This window comes from Lotus japonicus, chromosome 3 (assembly GCF_012489685.1).
Source record: "Lotus japonicus ecotype B-129 chromosome 3, LjGifu_v1.2".
NCBI lineage: Eukaryota > Viridiplantae > Streptophyta > Magnoliopsida > Fabales > Fabaceae > Lotus > Lotus japonicus.
The window spans coordinates 41,812,575-41,824,583 of NC_080043.1; the positions used below are offsets into that span (position 1 = coordinate 41,812,575).

Genomic DNA, 12,009 nt, shown 5'->3' on the forward strand with positions numbered 1-12,009 from the left:
GTTGTTTGGCTATCTAAAAGATAAGCCGGGGAAACTAATAAGTTTCTAAGTACGTTGGTAGTCTTTTGCTCGATGAGCAGTTTGTTCTTTGGCTATCTAAAGGATAAGCTGGGAAACTAATAAGTTTCCAAGTACATTGGTACTCTTTTGCTCGCTAAGCATTTTTTACCATCCGATGGATGAGTTGGATGGCTCGAGTAGTCGTCAAGGGTGTTTGCACCCTTTTATTATTTGATTTCAATTTTGTCGCAGAATCAACGTTTACCTTAGGGTATTTTTAGAGACAATATATTAGCTAGAACACAATGTCGGGTGAGGTCGATACGTTGGTTGGCTAATCATATTGCATCATTCATACATTTTGAGGTTAAATGCAATGGGATATCGGACCTCAGTGAATCCAAAAATGATCATAATATCAGGTATTCACATAAGAACACCGAGAGTGTTTCTTAGTAGCAGACAAAAATGGCAGACCTGCGGGTTACGACTGATCTGACTACATTTTGTTTAGTGTAAAAGACGTCCGAGCGGAAATGGTTAAACACTAGGGAAGTGTTAGGACTGACTCGATGGTGCTCATCTATCCGAAGCATTTCTTGCAGCATGTCACTGCATATCATCATGCATTTATGACTTGATGATTTGATGTTATTGAACATCGTTATATTATTTGATAACTTGTTGAGCTGTCAATAAATGTTTATTATTATTGCACTTGGAGAATATGATACTTACATGCTATGAAAAGCCTATTGAACCTAAGTATCTATCCCCATCTACTTTATCTGTGTTTGTATAATATACACTATTCTGTGAGTTGACCCTAGCGCCTTGGCTTTGTGTGTATGTTTGTGTTTGGGCGGTCGGCCTGCTGCCAGATGTCGATGATAGATTGATTTACGGTGGTTCACCCCTCGGGGGGAGACCAGGTATGAGATGTGGGACCGGACTAGCTCGGCCACGTGGGTGACTGACCCCGCCAGTCACCGGGCGATCTATATGGGGAGGATCATGGAGGACAAGATTGATGAGTTTGAGCGTTTGACCAAAGGAGTATTGCGACGCTACTCAGTGAGCTTTAACCTGCCACCCACTATGAATTGTGGACCTGGTATGGAACACCACCACCACCGTCGTCTGACGATGATGATCCTTCTGAGGATGAGGCTGCTGATGGAGCATCATTTGAGTCGAGCTCTCCCGCCGCCGCTGATCGTTCTGACGCCGCGTCTTCTTCTAGGCTTGTTGAGCTGAAGGAGGAGTCTGACACTGCTCCTACCATTCGCTTCAGGGCATCTACTTCCTCCCGTGGCTATCGCGTTGTACCCTAGGTCCACGTGATGGAGGGGCACGTGCTCGTCAGCGTGGTGGATGCAGAGACAGGGGTTTTTAGGTCAGTGGACCGCTCTGCGATTTGGACCATAAGAGACACCATTACTAGGCTGGACAGACCACTCCAAAGGACACATCCGTCTTAAGACTTGGACCGCGTGGACATGACATTGACACCGAACCAGTCAGGTTACTCCAAGAAGCCCATCCATCCGGAAATACTCAAGAGCCAACACAAATATGATGCTTTGACCAGATCGGTGACTCACCCTTCCGCGATTCACGGCAGAGTCAACGCTACGGTCAAGTCTCCCTCAATCACGGAAGACTCACAATCACAGCACATAAGACTCACCATCACAGCACGCAAGACTCACCATCACAACACGGAAGACTCGCAATCAGAGCATGACCAACATGAGAGTCAATGAGCCCACCCCGATCAGTGTGACCTAGCCGTTTCAGTCAATGGATTGTGTAATGAGAATGATGGCTAGGGTTAGAGACTCTCCCACTATAAAAGGGGGTCTTATGTAGGTTTAAAGACCATCTTTCTCTCACTTGAGCAAGAAACTTAGTCTTTTTCACTGGTCTACTGACTAAAAGTTCATACGTGAACATTGGCACCCACCGTGGGGCCTCGGTAAAACTTTTCCCGTGTCCTCAAGGAGTACTTGTCTTGCTACCAACATTGAAGGAGAATGGTAGACACCAGATCCACCGCCACCGGCTCTAATGGCTCGACTCCCCCAACTCCACAAACGGAGGAGGCCATGATTGCCCTGATGGCAGTAGCAAAGCTAGACGATGCAAGCCCAGATCGCCAGATTGGAAGAGCTCCGCCTACAGAACCTAGCGTTGCAGGCACAAGTGGCACAAGGGATCAGAGGCAACCGATTTTCAAGCTGAGTCGGTCATCGAATTCTAGCCGTTCTCAGAAGCCCTCGCGGCAGTCATGATAACGGAAAACTTAAGGACTTTAGTCCTCTACTCTTATGTTGGAACTACCGATCCCCGTGAACATCTGTCCGTCTTCAATACCAAAATGTTGATCAACGGCGCAACCGAATCGCTAAAATGTAAGATGTTCCCAGGAACCCTAAAAATGGCGGCACTAACATGATTTGCGAGCCTAGTAGACCAGTCGATCGTGACCTTCAGCGACTTCTCATAACGCTTCTTGTCTCAATATTCCGCGAAGCAAGCCAACCAAGTCACCTCATGTTCAACATCTGGCAGAAAGCAGGTGAGACATTGAAGGACTACCTATTTAGGTTCACTAATGTTTTCATATAGGCTAGAAACACTGATATGACAATCCGACAATTTGTGCCGAGGCGTTTTAAAATGGTTTGTCAGCGAGTCCTTTCAATGGGGACCTGTCCATCTGTCACGCACAGTCATTGGATGAAATTCACATACGGACAGCTCTGTTCATCGCCCAAGAGGAGAGCAATCGTCTGAAAGCATTCCGAGGCGAGGAGTAAATAGCTCGCCACCCTGTCACCCACACCAAGCGGGCGGATCCGCCCACCGAGCAAGGGAACCTTCGCCAAGATGCCCAGGGTCGAGACCAGAAAAGTCCGGGCCGACACATCAACGCGGTGAGAAGCAATGTCTGGATAAGACGGAAGGACTAAGCGTTCACTCTGTTGAAGGCTCCTCGTTGCCAAATCTGGAAGGAGGAGCTCCATTCGTGACACCGACAGTCGTGCTCACCTACGCAAGCAGGTTGTGATATATCCCGATCTTTAATGCCAACAACTTGTAGGTCTACTACAGATAGTGCTCAAGACTTTAAAACGCCCTAAGCTTTTGTTGTTTCAGTTTTTCTGTATTTGACATTTGTTTCCTGTTGAATGAAGTAGAGAATGTTCTTTTCTCTCCCATTATCGGGGGAAGTTGTTTTTATGAGGCACATATTATGAAAAATCTCAAACGCAAAAGGACTAGCCTTGCCACTTGTATCTACTCCAAGTGAGCTCTATCTCCGCTGACTCCGGTCGGTCGTTGAGCGATGCCACTTGTTTCAAAAACAAGTGAGCTCTATCTCCGCTGACTCCGGTCGGTTGTTGAGCCATGCCACTTGTTTCAAAAACAAGTGAGCTCTATCTCCGCTGACTCCGGTCGGTCGTTGAGCCATGCCACTTGGTTCAAAACCAAGTGAGCTCTATCTCCGCTGACTCCGGTCGGTCGTTGAGCCATGCCACTTGGTTCAAATCCAAGTGAGCTCCATCTCCGCTGACTCTGGTCAGGCGTCGAACCTTGCCGCTGGGATTCAATCCAAGCGAGCTTCGTCTTTCTGCCGAAGTGAGCTCAATATCTCTTCCGACTCTGGTCGGATGTCGAGGCCTGCCGCTTGGTCCCTACCCAAGCAAGCTCTATCCTCCCATTGACTCCGATCAGGTTACTTCAAGAAGCCCATCCATCCGGAAATACTCTAGAGCCAACACAGACATGATGCTTTGACCAGATCCGTGACTCACTCTTCCGCGATTCACAGCAGAGTCAACGCTACGGTCAAGTCTCCCTCAATCACGGAAGACACACAATCACAGCGCAGAAGACTCACAATCACAGCACGGAAGACTCACCATCACAACACGGAAGACTCACCATCACAACACATAAGACTCGCAATCAGAGCATGACCACCGGGAGAGTCAATGAGCCCACCCCGATCAGTGTGACCTAGCCGTTTCAGTCAATGGATTGTGTAATGAGAATGATGGCTAGGGTTAGAGACTCACCCACTATAAAAGGGGGTCTTCTGTAGGTTTATAGATCATCTTTCTCTCACTTGAGCAACAAACTTAGTCTTTTTCACTGGTCTACTGACTCAAAGTTCATACGTGAACAGTCAGTGACTCGGACAGTGAGGAGAGAGGTCATAGATGTGAATAGAGAGTTGATTGTCCTGGATTCTGACTCTGATGATGACTATGCCAACGAGGAGGAGGAGGATGAGTATTGAGAGACACGCTTCCTTACGGGTTAGAGTAGGTGTCGTGTCGCAGCTCTGATTATCATTTCTCATTTTGGGGCAGGGTAGGTCCCCGACTATTAGCTTTTTTTGTGGTTCTCTTCCATGAGGATCACAGGGAGTTTGTCGGACGTAGGGGGGTCTCATAGAGGCCATTTTGGGCTAACTTACTTTCATTTGGTGGACTGTATTTATAAAATTATCACTCTGATTTTGGGTCTATACTTATTGCCTGAGGGCATTACTTTCCATTACTTTCCGTCACTAGAGGCTACTCGTGACGTGACTTTTAATTACAATGGGGGCTGTAAATATACTGTACATTAGTTTATGTATTTGGGTTGAGTCTTTACTTTTGAAAGTCTTTTATTTTAAAAAGAAAAACGAAAAAAAAATACCAGCTTTTAATTTTGAGTTACTAAAGTGACACTCAGAAATCAGGATGTTACAGTACCTATGTATTGCACTCCAAGTTGCACACAAGTCACTTTTGCTATCTTTTATGCACACTTTGAGTTTTGCGTGTGCACCTTCAATAATGTACCAGTTTGTAGTTGTGTTTCCCATATGCATGTAACGATCAATAGCATACTTCACAAACTTGTTCTTAAACGACAACCAAGTATTCTTGATGTATTGCATGAACTCAGAGTGCTCCCCACAAAGTGAACACAAGAAGTCCATATTCACATTGAACTCCTACGCCGATGCTGAATACATGACATTACTCTGTCCCCGACTTCTTCCCACAACTTCTTCGGTTGGATAGTAAGCTTGCACTTCGCCTTCACATTCTTAGCAATATGAAATTGGGCATAGCAAGTGAGTAGTTGTAGAGACTGTGGATGCAACTGCATTTATCAAAGCATAATCTTTGTTAGTAACCATGACCTTTGCCATATTCTCCTCCCAACCTATTCAGCTTTTGAAGTGCCCATGTAACTTCCGGTTGACGCTCATTGCACATGTAGCCAAAAGTGATGGTGTATGTGTATCCAATTGATGTCATACCAACCATCTCTACTCATGGTATCCTATACTTGTTGGTTTTGTACATACTATCAATCAAGACAATAGTAGGAAATTGGTTAAACATCTGGATGGAAACTGGATGTTCCCTGAATAGAAAGCGAATAATAGTTGAACCGTCTTCAGATCTAGACCAGTGCGTGTACTTGTTTTCCTCCAACAACCTCATCACGTGCTGGATCTCTGTTAAAGCTCCCCAAAAAGCCCTAATGTGTGTCATTCGCTCATTGTACACTTGCCTTATGGCAGTCAGATTTTGAGGGTCGACATTCTTCAATGCCAGCAACATGATACCTAGCTTAACTTTGTTGTTAACCATTTGACCCACCATCGCATTTTCTTCACTTGTAAGGCGACCGACATAGGCATGACCCAGTAGGTTTCCGACTGGCTCATGGTTGTGGTATCCACGTACTACAGTCAACCACCACAAACCATCTTCTGATGTGTATCTCGCCTTGACCCTGAATGGACAATCACATTTTTTGGCTCTTCCCCTTCTGCTTCAACTCAGGCTTGTACTGAATGTACTTGCCACCCTGCTCGTGCCCCAATATAACCAGCTGCCTACTTTTATTCCTGGCGCCCTTGCTTCCCCAATCACACCTTTTTATAATAATCACAAAGCCTAATTGTCTTCTAATATTCCGAACCCAATCCAGAACCTCCTCCCGATTAGCAAAAACCTACACACATTCACACATACAAGTATCACATATAAATCCAGTACATTTCACAATTACTTATGAGTGAAGGTACATGAATACAAAGCTACCTTATCTGTGGTAAATGGCTGAGTGTAGTCGGCGGCAATTGGCACATCAGCTCCAACCTCTACATTGGCTAACTGTTTTTCTTCCCCCTTTCCATCAGGTATGTCCACTTCATATGATTTAAGGAGACTCGTTCTATAATGACTCAAAACATGAAAACAAACAGTAAGCAAAGCAGACAACAATTGTGTACTACAACTTTGAGAGTGCGTTCAAGTCGCACTTATACAGTGCGACGTAAACGTTGTTTCAATGTGCGAAGCCAATATCGCACTTCCAAAGTGCGTTGTTGACGCCTTTAAAGAGTGCGTCAATAACGCTATTTACAAAATGCGATAGTAACACTCTTAAAAAGTGTGAGAAATCAAGATCGGGAAATTCCGATAACTAACCTTCAGACATGGAAATGGAGGAGACCGGTTAGGCGAGGTGACTGGTGACGACGGCGAAGAACCAGACTTCGACGGCAGACGGTGGCGTTGGCGGTTGTGGTGGACGGCGACAGGAGTTGGGGGAGGGTGAGAGAGGTTTCTATTATGGGCATGAGTATGGAAGTTTAAGAAGAAGGGAAAGAGAGAGGTGGGGGGGGGGTTGAAGAAGAAAGAGGAGAGAGAATGTGAGGATGGAGGTAAAAGTTTTTTTAATTTTTTTTTTCGTTAAAGGCATTTCAAACTTTACGCACATTAATGGGGTCTGAATAGATGTCAGGAGTGTCTCAATAACAACTCCCTTGTATTTTATACTTTATGAGAATAGATGAAAGAGAAAGGAAAATGAATCATTCACACCTCTTCACCTCCACATAGTGGAGAGAGAGAGTTAAAGATAAGAAAGATAATTAACAGATATGATAAGTGATGTGATGGAAAAGAGAAGAGAGATATCCTCACCTTTGCACCTCCACCTAATGGAGAGATATGATAAGTGATAGAGTAAGAAAAGAGAAGAGAGATAAAAAGGAAGAGTAAGTGAAAATGAGATGAGACAAAGCGAAATAAGAGATATATTATATGATATGACGGGTATTAAGCCAAAATTACAAGTACTACAATTCTCGACACCATGGTGCAAAAGTGGTTTCTCGACAGAAAGGGTTTGGCGAAGCCGGCAACTCAGCACACGATGTCCCTCAAAGACAAGTTAGTAAAAGCCATAACTCGACACACTCAGAAGATGAAGAAATCTCGATCATCTTAATGGAAGAGGCAGTTACCGAATAACAAGCAACTACAAGCACGTGCGTACACCCACGATGCCACGAATAGCAACGGTTGCCCACAACTCAGAACCATCCACGTGGCAATAGAGTCACGTGCGCGAAGACCATCGGCTAAACGTGGGGTACGACGCCAAAATTCAAAACCCACGAAGCCATCGTGCATCCAAGAAAAACCGCCAAGAACATGGGCAGAAAGAACACTATAAATAGAGGAAGCAGCAGCAGAGGAAGAGGTTCCCGACTAAAAACTCTGAAAATTCACCAAAAGCTCTAAACGTCCGCATCAATGAGACTTCGAGAGCAAAACGTGATGATGGAGGAGTATGTTGCAGAACCAACGCTTTAATTTCCCTGCATCTTAGTTTGTTGATTTCCAGTTCTTGTGTGTAGCTTGTTTTGTCGAAATTTGCTTTCATGTTATTTTAGTTTGCTTGACTGTTTTGTAATCGACTCATATTCAATAAAGTCCAGTTTCGTTTGAGTTGATTATTGTTGTCGAGAATACACTCGTTCACACACTACACTTTGGCAAAGCGTTTTCTCAAAAGGACCCCGAATCTAAACTTCCTTTAGTCGAACTAAGAGGATATTTGTTTACCAAAAATCCGTGTAAACAAATTGGCACGCCCAGTGGGACCGTTTTTGTGAAAACTAAGTTTTACAGAAGCATTTTGTGTGTTTGGGTTTATTGCATGCTATTTGGTATTTGCTACTTGCCTTGATTGTGATTTATATGCACCTGAGAAGTGGTAAGACTTTGAGTATGGCAAGTAATCGAGGAAGAACCTCCCCTCAAGGATCTAACGTGGGTAATCAGAGTAGCCCTGGGGGAAGTAGCGGTAACAATAATGAAGAAGTTTCTACTGGAATGGGGCATGGCACCAGTATGCCAACCCAGAACGTGGCAATTTCTGCAGTTGCAGAAATGCCTGTATCTACATCAGTACAGGCACAAATCGTTCCAACGATTACGAGGGACATGCCTTATGGTATGCCTACATCTATGATGCAAGGCATACAAGGCACGTATTCGACGTTCCCTGAAAATGTTCCCCCATTCAGCATACCCCCTTTTGGGGCAAATGGAACAATGCTAAACTTGGGAAGTCGAGTTAGTCCCCCTATTCCTGGATCTAGTTCACAAATTTATTTATCTACAGGTATGAATAATGGTTCACTTCAAGCCATTAGGCAGCAAGTAGATGATAGTAACCATGAAATGGTTAACATGTTATCTCGACAGATAGGTGAGCTAATCAACCCTGTGCTCCAAAATAATAATGCCAATAATCAGCATTTGGCACGACAGATGGATCGTTTGGCGACAGCCCTGGGGGCACCAGTCGAAATCCAACCGGCACCAGGGATTAACCAAATCCCGTTGCCTAACCATGTCCCTGCCCCGGTACGCTATCAGGCGCCGCAACACCAAGAGATGAGGGCAAACCCTTTGTACGAGGCAGTGCAGCCACCATTGCAAAATGTGTATATGGTAAACAGGGAAGAACACGCTGATGGTGTGCTAGAAAGAATTCGACACCAGAACGCTGGGGGGCACCAAAATGTTGCTGCTGTGGTGGAGAAATTGTTGAACCAACATGGTTTCAACGTGGGTTTCGCGAATAGACCCCATTTTGTGTCAGCCTTTACAGAGGAGGTTCTCGAATCAGAACTTCCTCGAGGCTGGAAGGTCCCCAAATTCACTAAGTTCTCGGGGGATTCAGGAGAGTCCACGGTAGAACACATAGCCAGGTACCAAATCGAAGCAGGAGACTTAGCCATCAATGAGAATTCAAAAATGAAGTACTTCCCGAGTTCTTTAACCAAAAATGCATTTACCTGGTTTACCACCCTCGCTCCTAGGTCAGTCCATACATGGGCCCAGTTGGAAAGAATTTTCCATGAACAGTTCTTTAGGGGAGAGTGCAAAGTAAGTTTGAAGGACCTGGCTAGTGTTAAAAGAAAGCCAGCAGAGCCTATTGATGACTACCTAAACAGGTTTAGGATGCTTAAATCTCGATGTTTCACCCATGTCCCTGAACACGAGCTAGTTGTCTTAGCCGCTGGTGGTCTAGAGTATTCTATTAGAAAGAAGATCGACACTCAGTATATTCGAGATATGTCTTTGCTCGCAGATAGAGTGAGGCACATCGAATTGCTAAATGCCGAAAAGTCAGAGGAAAGGGCCAAGACTACTAAGTGGCCAAAGAAGGAGAAGGTAGCGTACATAGATGCGGATTCAGTAGGTCAGAGTCCATGTGTCTATCGAGAAATCCCTGCGGACGTCGATTTGAATGACGTCAATCTGGCTGAACTTCAGCCAGGGGATCCTTATGTTTGTAAAGCATTGAAACCACGTGAAAACAAACTTGGGGAGGAAAACCCCAAGAACACGATTCCTGCTGTGAAAACTTATACTTTTGATGTGGCCAAATGCGATGCAATCTATGATATACTTGTGTCTGATGGTTTGCTTGTGGTCCCTAAAGACCAAAAACTTCCTTCTCCTGAACAAAGGAAAGGGAAGAAATATTGCAAATATCACAACTTTTTTGGTCATTGGACCTCACAATGTGTTCGTTTCAGGGACCTTGTGCAGGGGGCATTGGACTCAGGAAGACTCAAGTATGATGAAAAAGCCAAAAGTCAAATGAAGATCGACTCTGATCCACTGCAGATAGCTGAGGCCAACTATGTAGAGCCTTTCTACATTGGCATGGTCGACATTTCCGAAAAGCTGGGTCTGGGTTTGACGCTGGGAGAAGTAAGAGAAGAAAACATAGCTGTCGAAGAACCAGAGGTTGAGAAAGAAGTGAACTTGGAAGAGGTTTACCCCAAGGCTGGAGAAACCCTTGTCGAGTTTCTATCCCGCAGCAAAAATGGCGAGAAAGAAGTTATGCTGTGCCCTCGATGCAGCGCTGTTTTCGACAAATCCGCAGCCAAGGCCTATCAAGATTCAGAAATGAAAAGGCATTATCAGAGGAAGGCTCCTGTATCCAGGAGACTGAAGTACCCTCACGAGGAGTGGGTCGAGAGAGACCAGGAACTCGATGGCCATAAAGGCCAGAAAGCAAGCAATAAAGACAAAACTTACCTCCCCAATGCTGGATTGCCAAGAAACCAATGGTTCGGGCCAGCGCCTCCAAGGCCAAAACCATACCCTAAGTGGCAGAAAATCGACTTAGGCCAGGGATCCTCTTACATCAACAACTCCCGTGTGTCACGAAGCTACTCCTATGGCTCTGGGAACTACTATGCTCCTGAACAAAAGACCAGGACTCAGTTCAGGCGTTTTTTGAGGAAAAGGAAAGCTGAGAGGGAAAGAGGTGGCAAGTTCCGTTCACTATGGGACATAAAGCCAGAAGACAACTCTCGCAATGAACCTAGTGTGGCGTCGATTATCAACCAGCTGGACCACGCCATCAAACAGGGGACAACCGTACCACCAAATCCAGCTAAGGAAAAAGGGAAGGATGTTGTCGAAGATGAGGATGAAGACATGCTCGAAGATTTCGACGACAGTGATGGAGAAGAGCTTAACATCATCTGCATCGTGTCCATCCTACCTGCAGAATTCGATAGAATCTCAGAGGTCACTGAAAGCGAGGAAGACTACTATGTCGACGACGAACCAGATGACAATCCTTTGTGTTAATATGTGATGCAGAGAGGATCTGTCGAAGATGAAAGAGCTATCTTCCAAAGGCCAACTGAGCAAATGAAGAGCCATTTGAAACCGTTATTTGTTTGGGCCAAAGTCGAGGAGAAGGGTGTTAACAAAGTCCTTGTCGACGGGGGAGCTGCAATCAACCTCATGCCCGGATTTATGCTCAGGAAGTTAGGTAAAACTGAAGCGGATCTAATCTCACATGACATGGTGCTTTCTGATTATGAAGGAAAGACAGGTTCTTCCCTAGGGGCAATCATGTTGAACATAACCGTAGGAACAGTAGCCCGTTCCACATTGTTCATTGTGGTCCCTTCAAAGGCCAATTACAATTTCCTGCTGGGAAGAGAATGGATTCATGGCGTGGGGGCAGTGCCTTCGACCTTACACCAACGTATATCCATTTGGAAAGCTGATGGAGTTGTCAAAAATGTACAAGCAGATCAAAGCTACTATTTAGCAGAAGCAAGCTACGTTGATAAGAAGAATTTCGAGAAGAGTTTAGCCACAATTGCTCCTTTAGACACAGTGGCTAACCAATACTTCAACCCCTACTCAGAGTACTCAGTAACGTTGGATCCCATCCGGGGCCTAAACCTCAATGAAGCATGCAAACCTGATGTCATGAGTGGATGGCACAGTGATGAAGAGAAAGATGCCACTGTTGGGTGGCAAGCCAATGATAAAGATGATTAATTCGAGCATGGCTCGAATTTCGGCTTACGCAGCCGAAAACAAAATAAGAACGGCCTTGGAGGCCGAGAGGATGGCCAAAGAAATGGCTATAGATGAAGCTAGTGTCTCAATCCTGCCCGTCGAATTGACACCTCAGGAGGAGGCAACAACAAATAAGGATGACACGTGCATAGAAGAAAATGAGCAGAGTGCCGAGGAATGCGGATTCGAGGACCTTTGCAATCTGAGGCTAGATTGCATCTATGATGACGGCCCATTGGGCTTCGAGAAGCCAGTGGTCGATTTTTCCAAGAAAATGGAAGCGCAA

At 45.2% G+C, this 12,009-nt stretch overlaps 1 protein-coding gene across 1 annotated transcript; it reads right to left on the reverse strand.

The window, feature by feature from the left end:
* Positions 1-5,342: 5,342 nt before the first annotated feature.
* Positions 5,343-5,678, reverse strand: LOC130744166 (uncharacterized). Its single transcript, XM_057596355.1, has one exon. It carries the CDS (start codon positions 5,676-5,678, stop codon positions 5,343-5,345), a length of 336 nt encoding a protein of 111 aa, XP_057452338.1.
* Between the last annotated feature and the right edge of the window lie 6,331 nt (positions 5,679-12,009).

Coding starts and splice junctions, on each gene's coding strand:
- LOC130744166 (XM_057596355.1), bottom strand. CDS start 5,678: ATGGTGGGTCAAATGGTTAACAACAAAGTTAAGCTAGGTATCATGTTG.